Raw genomic sequence first — 20,000 nt, forward strand, 5'->3', positions numbered from 1 at the left:
TGTCGCACAGATAAAGGAACGCGTTCTGTCGCCCAGTTAAAGGAACGCGTTCTGTCGCCCAGTTAAAGGAACGCGTTCTGTCGCCCAGATAAAGGAACGCGTTCTGTCGCACAGTTAAAGGAACGCGTTCTGTCGCCCAGTTAAAGGAACGCGTTCTGTCGCCCGGATAAAGGAACGCGTTCTGTCGCCCGGATAAAGGAACGCGTTCTGTCGCCCAGATAAAGGAACGCGTTCTGTCGCCCAGTTAAAGGAACGCGTTCTGTCGCCCAGATAAAGGAACGCGTTCTGTCGCACAGATAAAGGAACGCGTTCTGTCGCCCGGATAAAGGAACGCGTTCTGTCGCCCAGTTAAAGGAACGCGTTCTGTCGCCCGGATAAAGGAACGCGTTCTGTCGCCCGGATAAAGGAACGCGTTCTGTCGCACAGATAAAGGAACGCGTTCTGTCGCACAGATAAAGGAACGCGTTCTGTCGCCCGGATAAAGGAACGCGTTCTGTCGCACAGTTAAAGGAACGCGTTCTGTCGCACAGATAAAGGAACACGTTCTGTCGCCCAGATAAAGGAACACACTGTCGGCATCCTAAAGGTAAACTGTCACCAGATGTTGCCGAACTTGTCCAGCGCCTCCACCAGGTCGGCCTCCACCACGGCGTCACAGAGCCCTCGGACGTGGACCACCGGGGACGGGGGGATGCGGTGACGGTGCTGACCGGCGGCCTGCGGAGAGAGGAGACCTGCAGTCAGCGGGTTTAGAGACGCTGACTGAAAAGAGCTGCTGATGACGTTCTACAGGTGCACACGTGATGACGGCACTAATGCTGACTGAGGGTCTGAAAATGAGGCCCAGTTCCACAGTGGTTTAGATTTATAAAACAGATCCACATGTACAAACAGAGGATTTATAATATAATTATAATTTCACCTCACAGGACACAGGAGCTGCTGCCTCCATCTGTTAGTTAGTTTGTGTTATTGTGTGACTTTGGTGTTTTAAAGGGTTAATTCAGATCCAACACAAAATTAGTGTAACACACAGTAACACAGACACACTGACTGATGGAGGCAGCAGCTCCTGTGTCCTGTTCTGTTAAATCCCTGTTTTAGTGAATGTAGTCTGGTGTGTGTGCTGTTTGTGGTTAAACCAAAAGGATCTTCCAGGTCTCTCTCTGTAGGGATCCTTTCCATCATGCTGTCACACACTTAGAATAACACTCTGAGCCTGTCAGTGGATCAAACAAGAGGACACAGAGGAGACTGGGTTAAACTACAGGAGTTCTCCTTTAAGGCAAACATCCTCCATACCGCTACAGTTAAATTGTCAGATGCTTCATTGTCTTATTGTCCATCGACTCCCTCCTCAGATCAGCACATTATTTGCTCCTTATTTAGTCCAGAACAATCTCTCAGCTGCGTCCTCAGACCGTCCAGGTGGGAAAAGCTGTGTGCTGAAGTTAACGAGCTCATCTGAGCTCACACCAATTAGGCTCCACCAGCGAGCTGTGGTCCCCTGGGTTTCACCTCTCAGGCGTTAACAGGCTGGGAAGGTAGGCAGGGTGATAACAGCCGAGGCTCATGGGTGTTGTAGTATTTATGTCCATCCACCAAATCAAAGTTAAAATAATTCCATAATGGTTATAATAGTGATACTGTGTTTCTTTATCAACAGGCATTGTGGAGATTATTAAAAGGCAAATACAGAGCGAGGAAAAATACTTCTGCACCCAGATCAGACTGTGTGAGCTGAACTCTGGATGCTGCTGCGTATCAGATCAACACCCCAAACACATCCTGCAGCCGTTGCTGTAGAGTGTGTGAGCGTGCAGCCTCGACTTGCTGCAGAAAACAAGTCAGGCTGCAAACACGGTGAAAACGCTCCCTCAGCCTCTTCCTGTGACACGCAGCCAACGTGCTTTCGACGCCTCTTCGTTGAGAGGATTTTCCGACTGTACCGTCACTATTTGTTTCACACTGATCTCACTGATATCTCCTGACACATCACCTCCTGTCTGCTGCAACACATGAAAATCACTGAAGTCTTATCTCATAGCGCTGCAGACCAGAGTCTCTGCCGGGGCCCAAAGACACATCCTGGTGTGTGAGTGACTGGTAGGTAGTAAAAGTGTTGGAACTGGTCCAGTAGATCACCTCAGCCAGCAGACACCAAACGGGCTGCAATGGCTGCAACGTGATCCTTTGGGACAACTGCACCTGATCACAGTAGGTCCACTAAAAGAGCTTGTTTGATCCACTGACAGGCTCAGAGTGTTATTCTAAGTGTGTGACAGCATCATGGAAAGGATCCCTACAGAGAGAGACCTGGAAGATCCTTTTGGTTTAACCACAAACAGCACACACACCAGACTACATTCACTAAAACAGGGATTTTAGAGAACAGGACACAGGAGCTGCTGCTCTGCTGCTGCCTCCATCAGTCAGTGTGTGTGTGTTATTGAGTGACTTTGGTGTTTTAAATGGTCAGTTTGGACTCAACACAATCTTTGTGTTACACACAAGAACAAAAACAAACTACCTGATGGAGTCAGCAGTCAACAAGCAACTCCTGTGTTGCACATAGTAAAATTCCTGTTTTTGTGAATAGGATCTGGTGTGACACCAAAGTCACACAATAACGTTAAGTTGCAGCCATTGCAGCCCGTTTGGTGGCCGCTGGCCGAGGCGGTCTACTGGACCAGTTCCAACACTTTTACTACCTACCAAACGGCCCGGTTGCCATGGTGACTGAGCCACAGCTCTTCTTGGTGAACTTTATTTACTCTTTGTTTAGTGTGTGTGTGTGAGCGTTGACTGACATGTTGCTTCCTTCCTGTCGGTTGCTCTCATTACAGCTCAGAGAGTCTGACTCTGTGGCCTAAACTCATCACCTCCTCCTCCTCCATCTTCATCACCTCCTCCTCCTCTTCCTCCATCAGTCGGTACACCGGTGGTTTATTGGCGCAGAACGAAGCGTCGGCTGACCTCTAGCTCAAGCTGTGCTGAGACGGAGGCGCTGCAGGACGCTGTGGAGATCTTCTGATGAATTCTTCTGATTCCTCCTTTGACTTCTTTGTAAAAGCCCGTTTGTTTTGGGGTTTGTTGGGGGTTTCTGACCTACAGCACCGTTCACACAGCAGCTGGTCCACCCGAACCACGTGGATGATGACACGGTGCCGTAGCTCACCAGAGGACAGCGTTAGGCTGGATGTTTGGACTGATGCACTCCCTCGTGATATAAGTGGTGCTCGGGTGACTTTCACAGCTTCACTGCTGGCGTCTGTCTGATCTTCACTCTCTGTTTGAACAATAAAAAGCATGAAAGGTGCTTTGATGCTGCACCTCTGAGCCCCCAGATCGATGTGAACGCTCTGCCTGGTGTGTAGAAACACGTGAAATGAACTTTAGTTGGTGCTTTCGGTCTTTTCATTTTTACTCTCGTACTGTTCTCGTGCTGTTTGAGAGTCAGAGAGGATTAAATAATGAAAAGGTAACTCTGCTCGGATGAGGACGATGAGCTGTGTGTGTTGGCAGGAAGCAGTCCGTCCTCCACTGTCTCCTATGAAGATCACTGGACCCATCCGGCCCCTAAAACACCACCAACGACCCCTAAACCTGACACAGATCATGTGTTAGCCTCTCACAGAACCACTGCACTCCTCGGCTACACAGAACGACGGTCAGTGGACAGAAGTGCTTGAACTTCCTGTCTCAGGAGGAGCAGCCTTATGCAGAAGCTTGTATGAAGTGGTCAGGAAATAAGAATGAGCATTTCGTTCCTGCCTTTGTTCGACGTCTCTTTACCTCCTCACGTAGCGTCATACCGTCTGAGCGAACCTGAGCAGACAGAAAACCACAGGCCTGTTTACCAAGATAGACAGATGGCCTCACTTCCTGCTGAGGTCAGGCACTTCCTGTCAGTGCCAGACCCTCGCTGAGAGGCCAGACCGTCTCACCGAGCAGAGCCTGCTCACGCCTTCAGAGCAAAGCTGTCTACATATCTGAGCTGCTTTCACCTGACATCATTCAGCAGAAAATACTGCAGCAGAGCAGCATCACGGTGCTACTACCTGCACTTAAAGGTGCAGTCTGTGGGGTTTTGGGGATCTATTCTAAGTCTAAGTCAGTATTCACGACCGGTTCATCACCTGGAACTAAGACTTCTTACAACGAGCCCTTCACATCCAAGCTCAGAGGTTACGGCTTCACCACAGCGAGCTGGTGTCCACCTTGTAGAGACAGATCCCCTTAAAAAGAAGAGTGTGAGGAAGACGAGCAGCAGGCTGCAGAGCCTCAAACACAAGCAGAGGAACTTCTTCACAAATAAGAGCACATCTCGGACGGTTCCTCCTCAACAAACAAGCTGCTTTTCAGTTTGCCTCTCCCCCATTCACTCCCCCATTCACCCCCCCATACATATGGATGTCTCCATATAACCCAGTGAGGGAACACCAGAACCTCCTGCAGAACCCTCCAAACCCTCCCCACAGGACTAAAAAAGAAATATCTTCTCTGAACATCTCTCAGAGGAGCACAAGTGCTCAGAAACCCCCCCAAAGCCCCCAAACCTCCTCACTGTGAGTTAAAAACTCCGATGTCAGTGATTTCCTGGTGAGCAGCTCAGTCTGAGAAGGTCTGAACACCAGACTGACTTTCTTCTGCTCATGAAGATGATCATGATCTTAAGCTCTGGGGGGGTTTACTGTTTCCTGCTAGTGTTCTAACAAACATGATCTGAACTCACGTGGACATTTGAAGCAGCAGAAACGTCCCCCACCTTCCCTCCTTCTCCGGCGGACTCCTCCTCCTCCTCCTCCTCCTCCTCCCCGTCCTCCAGCTCCTCTCCCCCGGCCTGCTGCTCCGTCCGGAGCCGCTTGGCTGCCCGATGGTATCCTCCTCCTCCTCCTCCTCCTTCTTCTCTCTCCTCCATCTCAGACAGACGGTGAGTTCACGGTGAAGACTTTCAGAGGAAGAGACGTGAGACCTGAAGGACTGAAGTCTGTCTGTCTCTCTGTCTCTCTCTTTCTGTCTCTCTCTCTCTTTCAGCTCCAAAGAGTGACAAAAGCAGAGACGTCTCACTCTGCCACGACTTCCGGCACAAACTGCAGGTCAAGGTCACGTTCCTCCACACTGTAGGTCACTGCTGCTGTGCTCCTTTCAGCCTGGTTTTAGTCCGATAATGTCCACTGACGTGAGCCGAACCTGCAGACGGCAGCTCCTGTCTGCAGTGGACTCCTGCTCGTGCAGATAAACTGTCACTGGATCACGAGAGACTGAAGGAAACTTAAAAACAGACAGATTCTCTATGGGGTTCTGCGCTGAAGTGAGGGAGGGGACGAGACGGATGGCAGGCGCCGCTTTGTGCTCGACAGGAGACTCAAATGAGGACAGAGTCGTCACCTCTCTGCAGCTGTTTCCTCTGCGTGGAGGTCAGGTTACCGTGGCAACAGCACACCTGTTAAACTGCTGCAGCGTCTGAGGAGGAAGTGTTGTGACTGCGTGTGTTCACATGGAGGTTGGAGTCCTGCTGTGGAGCTGATTCAGGATCATCTGGATCAGGCATCCAGGTCTCAGTCTCACTGGGTTGTTCAGAAACCAGGATCAGGTGTTTGCACAGGATCCTGGTTTCTCTCAGGAGACTCCAGACAGCAAATCCAGGTTTGTGAAACCAGGATGAGGTCTAGTCCACCATAACCAGGACTCACTGACTCTTTCACTGGGTTCAGGTCCCTCCTGTTAAAATCAGTTTTACTCTGAACCCGTGCTGAGTTCAGGGACTCTCTGACTCCGTCCGTCCGTCTGTGGGTTTTCTGTCCGTCTGTCTGTGGACGCATTTTATCACCACGATGGCCGCAAAACCTAACAGGTGTGTTCAGATCGGTGTTACTACTACACCACTAAATACTCACCTGCCGCCTGTTCAGTGTGTGAGGCTTCACCTGAGTACACGTGGTGCAGTTCACCTGCTTCACAGAGGATATTACTTTTATTATTACTATTATTATCATACCTATTCTTTCCATCACTACCTGACATCTGTGACACTGAGAGCAAACAGCTTCAGCTACACTATAAAGTTGGTTCAAAGGTTTGGACCTTTTTTTCCTTTACAGAGTGAAACATCATGTAAATAAACAATCTTTGTGTCTTACACCACCCAAAAACGTGTGTTATCTGTTTTGTAGCACAGGAGCTGTTGGTCGTGCTCTGCCAGAAGCACCAGCGGAAGATAAAAGGAAACAAACTAAAAGATAAAGTGGTAAAAGAGAGGAAGATGAAGTAGCAGGAGGGAACCTCCAGGCGGCGACATTACCAACCTTCTGGATGAGCTGCACACTGAAGACAGGCTGTGTGACCACGAAGAGACTTTCTGCAGATACATGATGGTCGTCTGTCCCATGATGCTTTGCTGCAACAGGAGTAACGATGAGCTCAACCCGAAACACCTGCAGCAGGAAAATGACTCATTAAAGAGCAACATGACTTTTACTTTTAGTACTCTGAGCACATTTAGCTGGTTTTTACTTGTAGTGGAGCCAAAACCTTTACTGTAGTAAATGTGTGTGTGTGGGATTGAAATAAGGGTCTGGTTGCCATGGTAACTGCAGGTCCTGGTAGCTGGTGGTTTGAGACACAAACACACTGACATAATGATTCATGTTCTGTACCAGAAGCTTTTTTTGACCTTTAACCATTGACCTAAGAAGTGTCGCTGTCCTCTGATTGGTCGGTATCAGTCTATAAAGAAGCGTCCTCTGATTGGTCGGTATCAGTCTGTATAAAGAAGCGTCCTCTGATTGGTCGGTATCAGTCTGTATAAAGAAGCGTCCTCTGATTGGTCGGTATCAGTCTGTATAAAGAAGCGTCCTCTGATTGGTCGGTATCAGTCTGTAAAGAAGCGTCCTCTGATTGGTCGGTATCAGTCTGTATAAAGAAGCGTCCTCTGATTGGTCGGTATCAGTCTGTAAAGAAGCGTCCTCTGATTGGTCGGTATCAGTCTGTATAAAGAAGCGTCCTCTGATTGGTCGGTATCAGTCTATAAAGAAGCGTCCTCTGATTGGTCGGTATCAGTCTGTATAAAGAAGCGTCCTCTGATTGGTCGGTATCAGTCTGTAAAGAAGCGTCCTCTGATTGGTCGGTATCAGTCTGTATAAAGAAGCGTCCTCTGATTGGTCGGTATCAGTCTGTATAAAGAAGCGTCCTCTGATTGGTCGGTATCAGTCTATAAAGAAGCGTCCTCTGATTGGTCGGTATCAGTCTATAAAGAAGCATCCTCTGATTGGTCGGTATCAGTCTATAAAGAAGCGTCCTCTGATTGGTCGGTATCAGTCTGTAAAGAAGCGTCCTCTGATTGGTCGGTATCAGTCTGTAAAGAAGCGTCCTCTGATTGGTCGGTATCAGTCTATAAAGAAGCGTCCTCTGATTGGTCGGTATCAGTCTATAAAGAGTGTCGGTGTCCTCTGGGGCTGAACAGTGGAGCCGATGCTGAAGAGCCTTAAAGCTGCTTCTTCTCTAGTGTCCAGCAGGGGGCGACTCCACTGGCCCTCTCGTCTGAATGAAGACACCTGCTGAGTCTTCAGTCCTTCTGGATCAGCGTGTGTTTGTCAGAGGAAGAGATGGAGCTGATTGGAGGTGTGATGACCTCCCAGCGCCCCCCAGGGGTCAGCTGATGACCATGGGAGTCCTGGGAGATGTTTGTCATTATCTCCGTATAATCTGATTCTCCAGGCTCTCCGCTCTCTTTGTGGACTGGAGGCAGTGAATATGACGACACATGCAGTCGTATAGTAACGTATAGAATAATAGACAGTGATATATATGTTCATGGAACAAACGTCCCTTCTGGCTCTAAAAACCAAGATGGCGACGCCCGTGGAGCCAAACCTGAGGCTCACAAACCAGCAGGTGACGTCACGGAGCTCAGCTGGAGGCCACGAGCGACGACGATGATGTTGTGTATCACTACTCTTCCTCGGCCCCGCTCCTCTTTGACCATCGCAGACATCAAGTCACCAGCTCCTCATCAGCCTGTGAGCGCAGTGCCTGCGTGGTGCGTTTAAAAGCACAAATCCTCCTGAAGCTGTCTTCATGTCTCAGTTCAGCTCAGCGTGTTTGAGAGTAACGCCGAACTGTAGGCAAAGTAAAAACACTTAAATGTGATGAAACATCAGCGTCCATGTCTCACGTTCAGAGAGGAAACTTAAATATGAAGAATTATGAATGGAGTTTGGTGCGTTTCTGGCTCCGGATGGTTCCAGCTCAGTGGGACTCGACTTGCTGAACGAATCCTTTGAACTGATGAATGAAGAAGAAACATTCAGACACATTTACACACAGGCGGCAGCAGTACAGAGCAGAACTTGAGTTTAATGTACTCTGCCTTTTATATTTCTGTTTGACTTAACCTTAACCTAACCCAGACTGCCTCTGAAAACTGATCTGAGTCCTGATCTCCTGGACTAAAGAGCTGAGGCTTAAACACCTTCTACCTGTAGAGAAACCTTCATATGAGGAAGTTCTTCTTCTTCATCCTGGACCAGGTCTGAACAGCTGGTGCATATAAACACAGATGAACCAGAATCTCTGCTGAGTCACTTTGCTGTTTAAACCTTGTGTGTTTGGTGTTATGGTGAATAATCTGCACCATAAAGGCTTAAAATCAAAAAGACACAGTTAAAAGCCTGCTGGTTTGTGACTCAGGCAGGAGGTCAGCGTGCTTCCTCACAATTAACACGCTGAATAAATTCTGTCACTGTGCAGCTGATGTTTCCTCGATGTGTGACTAGTGATAAACGTTATTGTTCAGTAAACTTAACTGTTTACTTAACTGTTCTTAGTGTCTCAGCTGATTCACCTTTTAAACACTTCACCACTTGGTTTTTGGAAAAGCTGCTGCATGAATTACTCTTTACTCTTTACCTTCCTCAGTCTAAAGACACCTCAAGTAGAAACTGGCTCATCCCACCGCGTCTCAGTGAGACTCAGTATCAACCTCAGAGCTGAATCCACTTTGTTCTGCTGCACCACGACGGTCCTGTTAGTGCATGTGGAGGAAGCATGTACACACACACACACACACACACACACACACACACACACACACACACACACACACACACACACACACACACACACACACACACAGACACACACAGACACACACACACAGACAGACACACACACACACACACAGACACACACACACACACACACACACACACACACACACACACACAGACACACACACACACACACACACACACACACACACACACACACACACACTGAGCACCTCCCTCTCGGTGTGTGTTCTGACTGACTGTTCAGCCTCAGACAGACTGAGACCCAGAGGATCAGGATCAGGAGCTCAGACAGACACAGATGGTCACCATGAGGTTCGAGGAGATCCTGGACGACGTCGGCGGCTTCTCCAGGTTCCAGTTCCTGGTCCTGCTCATCCTGGGCCTCCCCCGCACCATCCTCCCCCTCCACTTCCTCCTGCACAACTTCGTCTCTGCGTCGCCTCCCCACCGCTGTGCCCTTGGGAGCCCGGAGGACGGCGACCCCGAGGCCGTGGCCCTCAAGATCCCCCGTCATGACGACGGCTCCCTCAGCTCCTGCAGAGTGTACGACCCCCCGCTGACCTCTTACCTGGACCAAGGAAATGGGACGGCACCCTGTCCGCATGGCTGGATCTACGACCAATCACAGTTCAGCTCCACGACTGCCACCGAGGTGAGGACGAGCAAAATAATTCATTACCAATGGCAACGTCTTAAGTGAAGCACTTTCTGCTCTGTAATGTACAACTTTAATATCTTCGAAGTCAAACTGGTGATGAAAAGGTTGAATTTACTCACCTGCACAACTCGAGACTATTTAGGATGTTTCAGACATGAACCTTTATCAGAGTCACAGAGAGAAACAGCACATTCAGAAATGATGAGGATCTGACGAAGGGCAACGTCCTCAGTTCTGCAGGGAATACCTGAAATACCTGAAATACCTGAAATACCTGAAATACCTGAAATACCTGAAATACCTGCTCTGTCTCCTCCTCTGGGGTCCAACAGCGACACACAAGGGACCTCTTAGCGTCACCATTTATTCCACAGGGTTCTCATTCCCACTTCACAGTTTGGTTAGGTTTAGGTGCTGAGACTAATTGGTTTGGGAGAAGATGACAGTTTGGGGTAAAACTAGAACGTTAACTTCAGTTTCACTTTGGTTTCAACGTCGGTATCAGACATGTTGACCTGAGGATGGCGCTAGAGGAAGAGTTAGAGGACAGTTCATCCCGAGGGGACCATGAATGTCGAACCAAACCAACCGAAGAGATGTTCAGATATTTCAGTCTGTGGACAGACGGACCACGACATGATTAACTATCACATGACGCGTCTGTACGGCAGTGTGACAAAATCACTTCCCAATCAGAGCCGAGTGTCTAAAGCTCACGAAGGTAACAATCAAATAAGAATCACAACAGAAATGGCCGGCCAGCGAGGAGGTTCCTCTCCTGTCCACCAGATGCTGCTCCAGCGAACGCTTACACAAACTGTCTGGAGTTAAATTCACTGTCCTGAGTTCAGAATGTGAAGGTAGAAGACGAAGGTGTGGACGGCAGACAGGTGTGCTGCAGTGGTGTTCTCACCTGTGCGTCTCTCTGCAGTGGGACCTGGTATGTGACGACAAACAGCTGAATCAGGTCCTCGCCACCTACTTCTTCCTGGGGGTCACGTTTGGAGCCATCCTGTTCGGGCAGCTTTCTGACAGGTGAGTTCAACCATTCTTCGTGTTTTGAAGCCTCACAGTCACCTGAGCCACGGATAAAGACTTTAACTAGGATTCAGATGATGTAACAAGAGAATCTGCTGCCAGCGCAGTAAATTAATTTTACTGGATCAAAAGACCGATTTCAAGCAATCTAGTTCAATCTAGACGGCGTCTGATTAAAAATGAGGCAAATAGAGACAAAGTGACATTTACCGAAATGAAGTTAAAGGATCTTCTTTAGAGATCAGACTCATTTATTTCTACTAAAAACAAGACCGACTGCATTTTCAGTCTAAACCAAAGATTATCAGACAAAATAAAAAATAAAAGTCTTACTGAAGTAAATAGCATTATTAGGAAAATGTACTTAAAAGTAAAAGTATAATATTCATTAAAGTGGAGCAGATTTTTACTGCTTAATATGATGGAGGTTTTATATTTTACATTGCAAAAGTAACTTAGAAAGTCACAACTAATCCACAGATGTGTGTTAATGCAGCAGTGACATGAATCACACTGACACTTCCTTTGGCTTCAGTCAGGCTTCTTGTACTGGAGCGTTTTCACAGTGTGTCTTCTATTTAAGTGAAGAATGTGATTACTTCTTCCATCACTGCAGTAAAACTACAGTTACTGTAGCACATGTAAATACACTGAATCTCTAATCCTGAAAAAAAAAGATATAATATATATATATATATATATATATCATCCTGGCCATGATGCTTTTTTACATCATGGCCAGGGGAACACAGATGAAAACTAGCCTTCTGGCTAATTCTGGCTTTTTTTAACCACGTGTAATCATTGGTTTTATGACATTGTATTGTCCCCTTTCAAATAAGTTAAACTGAAACTGAAAAATGTTCCATAAATCTGAATAATTATATTATTATTGTCATATTACATTATTATCATTATATAATAAAACTATTATATAACGGCCTCATGAAATTAAAACAGACCTTTGATGTCACTGCTGCTGTGTGTGTGTGTGTCACTTAAAGCCCCATGTTCATGTTTACGTCCCACATTATTATAATTTCCAAAAAAAAAACACTCCAAACGTGTTACTTCAAGGTCCATTCAGAAGCTGTTCTGGAGCTTTTGATCATATCGCAGGAACTTCAAGTAAAAAAGATCAACAACAAAGTTTGAAGCTCAGCTGTTTAGTGAAAGTGTGTGTGTGTGTGTGTGTGTGTGTGTGTGTGTGTGTGTTGCAGGTTTGGCCGTAGGCCGATGTTCCTGGTGGCGTTTATCTCCTCCACTGTGTTCGGGGTCACCTCTGCGTTCTCCACCTCCTACGTCATGTTCGCCGTCTCCAGAGCGCTGTGCGGCGCCGCCCTCAGCGGGCTGTCCAGCATCTGCGTGGCCCTCAGTAAAACACACACACACTCTCTTTGGCGATGATGATGGTTTTCTTACTGCAGTTTACAGTTTAAATTCCTCCAGAAGTGTTGTCGTAACCACAAACTGTCTGATCGCTGTGATCGTGACTTCACGGTCTCATTAATTCTGAAAACACTGACGTGACACCCAACAAACACCCAGCGTGACCTAAAAAATCAGGAGTAAACAGGCCGTGAACAGTAATCTGATCGAATTGATCAATCAACAAGCAGCGCTGGAAAAGAGCAGATAATAATGTTTGAAAAACAAATGTAAAGTCATAAAAAGGAAGAAGAACGTGTTCATGTTCCAGCAGCAGAACGTCCTGCAGCCTCGTAGATGTTTAATGTCGCTCCGTCCTCGCTGGACTGTCCAGCAAAAGAAATGTTTGTTCCACTGTTCAAGAAAAAAACAACCTGAAGCCAAAGAAAGAAGAAGATCACTTTCCACCAGCTTCATTCCTGTCGGTCAGATTCCAAACTGACATTTCATGCTTTGGAGGCTTCACACGGACTCATTTCCTAAAATATTTCCTCCTGTGGTGATGAAGAGTTCAAGTTTTCAAGTTCAAGAGTTCGGTGGGACGGTAGTGACTCCTGACCAGCCACGTCTGATTTGGCTGCATCCAGGTGGAGAGCAGAAGAGGCCGATCGGCGGCTTTTCATTAGCACAGAGAAGGAAGTCTTGGCCTGGACACCTGTTGTCCACCACCTGGCTAAAACTGAAGCCCTGAGTCCTTCGCCCTTGTCCCCAGAGGCTAAACCATCATCAGATGATAACTGATGGGTTCCCAGAATGGACGTGTAGACCCGTAGGTCAGGGAACTGTTATCATCATCATCACATGTTATAGATTAAAAATGGGTCATTCAGCGTCTGAGCTGGAGGCGAAGACTAACCTGAGAAACAGCCTGATAAATTAAAACTGATCTGTGAATCGTTTCAGCATCAGATTTTACCTTTAAAACCTGTAAACCTGTTTTTATTTGAATCCTCTGAGGAATTACTTGATGGTGATTGATATGTCTGAATAATTTGCTGCTCTGAGAACAACACACAATAACAACGTTAACACACTTCCACAGTCCTTTTCCAGTTAACTCGTGTTGCTGTTCACGTGGAGTTTCTTCACTGATGACGTCTCACTCAATGTTTGTTGAATTTCACGCCAGTAAAGCCTGACGAGCTGAACTGAATTGATCATTGTTGTTGTTGTCTTGTGCTTCAATCAGCTGCCTGACTTTTGATCCTCATAACAAACAGGGTCCACTTTGCATATTGATATATCATATATATCATATATTCACTGTTCGCATGTTGTCTGTGTCCAAAGGTCGAGTCCTGCTGCTCAGTCTGTCTGTATTTTGTTGAGTTCTGTTTTCTCTTCCTGCTCAGGCATCGAGTGGACCGACGTGAAGCACCGGACCTTCACCGGTACCATCATGAGCCTGCCGTGGAGCGTGGGGAACATGCTCCTGGCCCTGCTGGCCTACTTCATCCGTGACTGGAGACACCTGATGCTGGCGGTGACGGCGCCCTGCGTCGCTGCCATCATCTCCTGGTGGTCAGTTTCAGTTCTCCGTGCTTGCCGACACCTCAGTGTGTCTCTGTTTTTAAAGGCCGGTTGTCCTCCGCCCGTGTGTGCAGGTGGCTGCCGGAGTCGGCGCGATGGCTGCTGGTCAACGGCAGAACAGAGGAGGCCAAGAAGCAACTGGTTCAGTGCGCTAGAATGAACGGCAAGAACGAAGCCGCGTCTGCGCTGGACTCTGAGGTACAGCAGACTCAACATCAATGAGTTACTGCTGAGTTCGTGTCATCAGTCCTTTTCCACCGCAGGAACTTTTGTCATTTACCCGGGATTTTGAAAAACCTTGGCGCGTTTCCACCAAAATCACCCGGGGAAAAAACTTTCCCTCAACCCCAAACTCTCCCTGAAAGAGTTCTTTCAGTTCTGTGGAACTTTTCAGATTACCTGCAGCTCTTGAGGGGCGGGGCCGTGTGCTGCAGAACCAAGTCAGGTGTTAGGGGTCAGGGGTCAGGTGTTAAGGGTCTGGTGTTAGTGGTTAGGGGTCAGGTGTTAAGGGTCAGGTGTTAGTGGTTAGGGGTCAGGTGTTAGTGGTCAGGGGTCAGGTGTTAAGGGTCAGGTGTTAGTGGTTAGGGGTCAGGTGTTAGTGGTTAGGGGTCAGGTGTTAGTGGTTAGGGGTCAGGTGTTAAGGGTCAGGTGTTAGTGGTTAGGGGTCAGGTGTTAGTGGTTAGGGGTCAGGTGTTAGTGGTCAGGGGTCAGGTGTTAGTGGTCAGGGGTCAGGTGTTAAGGGTCAGGTGTTAGTGGTCAGGGGTCAGGTGTTAAGGGTCAGGTGTTAGGGGTTAGGGGTCAGGTGTTAGTGGTCAGGGGTCAGGTGTTAGGGGTTAGGGGTCAGGTGTTAGTGGTCAGGGGTCAGGTGTTAGGGGTTAGGGGTCAGGTGTTAGTGGTCAGGGGTCAGGTGTTAAGGGTCAGGTGTTAGGGGTCAGGGGTCAGGTGTTAAGGGTCAGGTGTTAGGGGTTAGGGGTCAGGTGTTAGGGGTTAGGGGTCAGGTGTTAGTGGTCAGGGGTCAGGTGTTAAGGGTCAGGTGTTAGGGGTTAGGGGTCAGGTGTTAGTGGTCAGGGGTCAGGTGTTAGGGGTTAGGGGTCAGGTGTTAGTGGTCAGGGGTCAGGTGTTAGGGGTTAGGGGTCAGGTGTTAGTGGTCAGGGGTCAGGTGTTAAGGGTCAGGTGTTAGGGGTCAGGGGTCAGGTGTTAAGGGTCAGGTGTTAGGGGTTAGGGGTCAGGTGTTAGGGGTTAGGGGTCAGGTGTTAAGGGTCAGATGTTAAGGGCCAGGTGTTAGGGGCCAGGTGTTAGGGGTCAGGTGTTAGGGGTCAGGTGTTAGGGGTTAGGTGTTAGGGGTTAGGTGTTAGGGGCCAGATGTTAAGGGCCAGGTGTTAGGGGTCAGGTGTTAGGGGTTAGGTGTTAGGGGTTAGGTGTTAAGGGTCAGGTGTTAGGGGTCAGGTGTTAGGGGTCAGGTGTTAAGGGTCAGGTGTGAGGGGTCAGGTGTTAGGGGTTAGGTGTTAAGGGTCAGGTGTTAGGGGTCAGGTGTTAGGGGTCAGGTGTTAGGGGTTAGGTGTTAAGGGTCAGGTGTTAGGGGTCAGGTGTTAAGGGTCAGGTGTTAGGGGTCAGGTGTTAGGGGTTAGGTGTTAGGGGTTAGGTGTTAAGGGTCAGGTGTTAGGGGTCAGGTGTTAGGGGTCAGGTGTTAAGGGTCAGGTGTTAGGGGTCAGGTGTTAGGGGTTAGGTGTTAAGGGTCAGGTGTTAAGGGTCAGGTGTTAGGGGTCAGGTGTTAGGGGTTAGGTGTTAAGGGTCAGGTGTTAGGGGTCAGGTGTTAGGGGTTAGGTGTTAAGGGTCAGGTGTTAAGGGTCAGGTGTTAAGGGTCAGGTGTTAAGGGTCAGGTGTTAAGGGTCAGGTGTTAGGGGTCAGGTGTTAGGGGTTAGGTGTTAAGGGTCAGGTGTTAGGGGTCAGGTGTTAGGGGTTAGGTGTTAAGGGTCAGGTGTTAAGGGTCAGGTGTTAAGGGTCAGGTGTTAAGGGTCAGGTGTTAAGGGTCAGGTGTTAGGGGTCAGGTGTTAGGGGTTAGGTGTTAAGGGTCAGGTGTTAGGGGTCAGGTGTTAGGGGTTAGGTGTTAAGGGTCAGGTGTTAAGGGTCAGGTGTTAAGGGTCAGGTGTTAGGGGTCAGGTGTTAGGGGTCAGGTGTTAAGGGTCAGGTGTTAGGGGTCAGGTGTTAGGGGTTAGGTGTTAGGGGTTAGGTGTTAAGGGTCAGGTGTTAGGGGTTAGGTGTTAAGGGTCAGGTGTTAGGGGTCAGGTGTTAAGGGTCAGGTGTTAGGGGTCAGGTGTTAGGGGTCAGGTGTTAGGGGTTAGGTGTTAAGGGTCAGGTGTTAAGGGTCAGGTGTTAGGGGTTAGGGGTCAGGTGTTAGTGGTCAGGGGTCAGGTGTTAAGGGTCAGGTGTTAGGGGTTAGGAGTCAGGTGTTAGTGGTCAGGGGTCAGGTGTTAAGGGTCAGGTGTTAGGGGTTAGGTGTCAGGTGTTAAGGGCCAGATGTTAAGGGCCAGGTGTTAGGGATCAGGTGTTAAGGGTCAGGTGTTAGGGGTCAGGTGTTAAGGGTCAGGTGTTAGGTGTCAGGTGTTAAGGGCCAGATGTTAAGGGTCAGGTGTTAGGGATCAGGTGTTAAGGGTCAGGTGTTAGGGGTCAGGTGTTAAGGGTTAGGTGTTAGGGGTCAGGTGTTAGGGGTTAGGTGTTAAGGGTCAGGTGTTAGGGGTTAGGTGTTAGGGGTCAGGTGTTAGGTGTTAGGGGTTAGGTGTTAGGGGTTAGGGGTCACGGCTGCAGATTTGTTTTTTTTAAAGCATAAAAACCAGCAGTGTCATGCAGACTGTTTCTAAATGACCTCGGACTGTCATACCTGTGTCTCACCTGAAAGGCTCGAGCGCTCCTGTGAACGTGCTGCAGCCTCAGCGTCTGACCGTGTGCTTGTTTCAGACTCTGGAGAAGGTGACGGTGTCTGAGGTGGCCAAGAGGACCCACTCCTACCTGGATCTGGTCAGAACGCCCCAGCTGAGGAAGATCACCCTCTGCTCCGGATTCTTTTGGTACCGAACCATCCTTTGACCTTCGCCCTTAGCGAGCGAAGCCACCGCGTGTGTTCACACTGACCGTGCTGCTGTCCCCACAGGTTCGCCGTGGCCTTCCTGTACTACGGGATCAGCTTCAGGATCTCAGGTTTCGGAGTCAGCATCTACCTCACGCAGTTCATCTACGCCGCCATCGAAGCTCCCGCCAAAATCCTGACCTTCTTCGCCCTGGACTGGATCGGCCGGAGGAACGGCCAGGCCTGGTTTCTGATCACAACAGGAGCTCTGATTGGAATAAACACGGCCATACCTCTAGGTGACATCACTTCCTGTCTCTGCATACATCGACACGACAGCCACTGTGTATCAGCACGGATTCGATCAATAGATTAACAGATCACTGTGACGTCTTTGATAACCTGCTTCTTTCCCAGAGTTCTCTGTTCTCCGGACGTGCATCGCTGTGGTGGCGAAGGGTTTCTCAGAGGCAGCGTTCACCACGGCGTTCCTTTACTCTGCTGAACTCTACCCGACCGTCCTCAGGTAAGACGTGGAGCCTGAGTCTGCGGGGGCCGAGCCGCACACGGCATTTAAACCCACCGTGTTCGCTAACATGTTCATTTGTTTATGAGCTCATCATGCATGACGTGTGTCACATCAGGTGGAGGCAACATTGTGAGATAAGATAAGATCAGATAAGACAAGATCAAGCTTTATTGATCCCACAGTGGGGAAAGTTCACTGTTCACTGTTCACGAAGCAAACAATTAAAGAAAGAGAGATTAAATGAACATAATGTACACAGTAATACAATAATTATAAAGAAACATCATGTGGATCATTGCACAGTTGTCCATGGATTGGTTGCACAGATATCGGTTGCAAAGGTGTTAGTAAAGCATCAGTCATACTTCTGTTACGAGGCAGAAACAGAAGAAATGTTCTTCGAGTATAAAAACAAAAGAAAAATAAACTGGATCATTGTCCCCCGTGCAGAAATGTAAAATATCTCTTTAATGCTGTGGCAGGTCGAAGGGGCCGGCGGCACACATGCCTGCTTTCCTTAAATAAATACTTTATGATCAGCTCACAAAAAGGCCAAATAAACATATTCCTCTCGACTTTAATGGGGACAGAAGCTGAGCAGCAGCTGAACTCTGTGCTCGGAGGTAACGTGAAGCTCTGCTTGTGCTGTCGGACAGGCAGTGTGGTCTGGGCTTCACCTCGTGTCTCTGTCGCATCGGGAGCTCTCTGGCTCCCGTGATCATGCTGCTGGAGGACGTCTGGCTCCTTCTGCCGCCGCTGGTCTTTGCCGGGACGGGGGTCATCAGCGGCAGCCTGGTCTTCATGCTCCCAGAGACGCTCAACGTCCGGCTGCCTGAGAACATCTTGGATGTGGAGGAGGGAAGGTGGAGAGTCTAGATCTTTATTTCTTCTTCTCTGAGCTCTGCACTGTAACTGTGTTTGTGACTGAGATGATCGGACATTTGAATTTATAATCTACTTTGGAGCGTGGGTTGGATCATCTAGTGCTGACTATCAACAGCTGTTTGAGTTAATGTCACTGTGCAGTTTAGTAATCTAGCATTTAGTAGTTTGTCTTCTTGGTGATGTTTAGCTGCATTTATACTGATCCTCAGTGTTCCTTCACTCTTATTATAAGCTCTGAAGTTTCAAGTCAAAAACATTCCAGGTTTTATCCTTCTGGCTGATGTCACAGGATACCTGACAGAAGCAGGATGTGTCGCTCATGGTTCTCATGATAACTGCAGCAAAGTAACGCTGCAACAACAACAACAGAGGAAGCAAAGAGGTTTTACGTGGACTGACTCACTCGCGAGCTCCTCCTCTGACAGTGTGCGTCTCTGCAGTTATTTCTGAATGGTATCACCCTTCCTGTCCTCAGAGCAGCAGTAATACACAACATGCATTAAGCACGGGGCGCACGAAGCAAGACACATTTAATCTGGTGACAAACTCTTTAATACAATACAATACTTACAAGGAGGCATGGCAAACTATGGCTTGGTTTGGAAAACACAAGTGACCTTTGACGCTCGGACAAGACGAGACAATCTGGCACAAGACAAAGGGAGACGCAGAATATTTATACACCAGGTGATGGGCAACAGGTGGAAACGATCAGGGCGGGGCAGACAGTCACCAAGGCGGGAAACACACAAGGGCAGGAAGTCAGGAGAATTTAGGGTTTCAACATAAAACAGGAAGTGAGAGACGAGACTAGACACAAACACAGACAAACTAACACACACGACGAGACATGACACATGTCCTCAGTGCTGCATCGCACTGATCCAGATCCAGCAGCTGTTTGAAGAGGAATATATTTCATTTCCATAGGAATTAATGTGAACAACGATGTTTTATTTCTTTAACTGCTGCTGGAAAACAGTCAGCTCATCGTGTCTTTCTTCCTGTTTAGACACAGACACGCTGACGCACATGGCGGTGCAACAAAGGTCGATGTGAAGGAGACGAACTCGCAGGACAGCTGATCTGAACAGTCTGAGCAGCAGCATGTGGACGTTAGAGCCCCCCAGTCCTCATCTGACGCCCGGCTGCCAGTCAGCGGACCGGAAATAGTTCCTGCGACGTCAAATTAAGACAAATGCAATAAAGTGGTTCGTGTGTATTTGTCTGCTTTCCATCAGATTCTCTGTCTACCAACTCTTCTAAATAAAACATCCTCATAATGCCAGCGTTTACCTAAAAAAGAGAAAGAGACGGGCAGACATTTTCCTCAAACACTTTATTGTTAAAAAAACGAGCTCACTTTGTTTCTGTCGTAGTTGGTGGAGACTGAAATGTTCCCAACGAAGCCTCGTCAGAACTACAAGTTAAGGTGTGAAGTCACACATGAAGCTTCAGTCAGGTGATGATGCCTTCAGGTGTTCCCCGTGCGGAGCGTCTTTCAGTGCTGAAGGCAGTGCATCAGGAACTGATGGCCTCTCATCGCTGTCCAATCAGTTCCTGATGCAGTAACATCAACATCTGGAAACCTGTCCGTCGCTCTGAGCCCACAGCTGGACGCTCAGGTGCACTGACTCACCTGTACAGGAGCACAGGTAGAGAGCCGCAGGGCGAGTCACACCGCCAGAAACAGAATATCAGAGATGATCAATAATAGAACTAGAAAAATGAGCTAAATGTGTCTCAGAGAATCACATGGAGTCTGTTCTAAAGGAAACACGTTTTATGACTTCA

At 48.3% G+C, this 20,000-nt stretch overlaps 2 protein-coding genes across 2 annotated transcripts in view; one reads left to right on the forward strand and one right to left on the reverse strand.

The window, feature by feature from the left end:
- LOC139198574 (heterogeneous nuclear ribonucleoprotein L-like) overlaps nt 1-5,012 on the reverse strand; it is a 13,382-nt gene extending 8,370 nt beyond the window's left edge. Inside the window, exons 1-2 of the mRNA XM_070827463.1 lie at nt 4,736-5,012; nt 599-717 (exon numbers count right to left, since the gene is read on the reverse strand). Coding sequence (XP_070683564.1) covers nt 599-717; nt 4,736-4,921 — 305 coding nt within the window. The 5' untranslated portion in view covers nt 4,922-5,012. The remainder of the gene's footprint in view (nt 1-598; nt 718-4,735) is intronic.
- A 4,369-nt stretch (nt 5,013-9,381) lies between these two features.
- On the forward strand, nt 9,382-19,433 carry slc22a7a (solute carrier family 22 member 7a). Its single transcript, XM_070828130.1, has 10 exons — nt 9,382-9,726; nt 10,664-10,767; nt 11,991-12,145; nt 13,551-13,719; nt 13,803-13,926; nt 16,684-16,793; nt 16,877-17,091; nt 17,210-17,318; nt 17,978-18,184; nt 19,219-19,433. The coding sequence occupies exons 1-10, from the start codon at nt 9,382-9,384 to the stop codon at nt 19,289-19,291; spliced, it is 1,611 nt and encodes a 536-aa protein (XP_070684231.1). The 3' UTR covers nt 19,292-19,433.
- Nucleotides 19,434-20,000: the final 567 nt, after the last annotated feature.

Source organism: Pempheris klunzingeri, chromosome 3 (genome assembly GCF_042242105.1).
Source record: "Pempheris klunzingeri isolate RE-2024b chromosome 3, fPemKlu1.hap1, whole genome shotgun sequence".
In the NCBI taxonomy this organism is placed as follows: Eukaryota; Metazoa; Chordata; class Actinopteri; order Acropomatiformes; family Pempheridae; genus Pempheris; species Pempheris klunzingeri.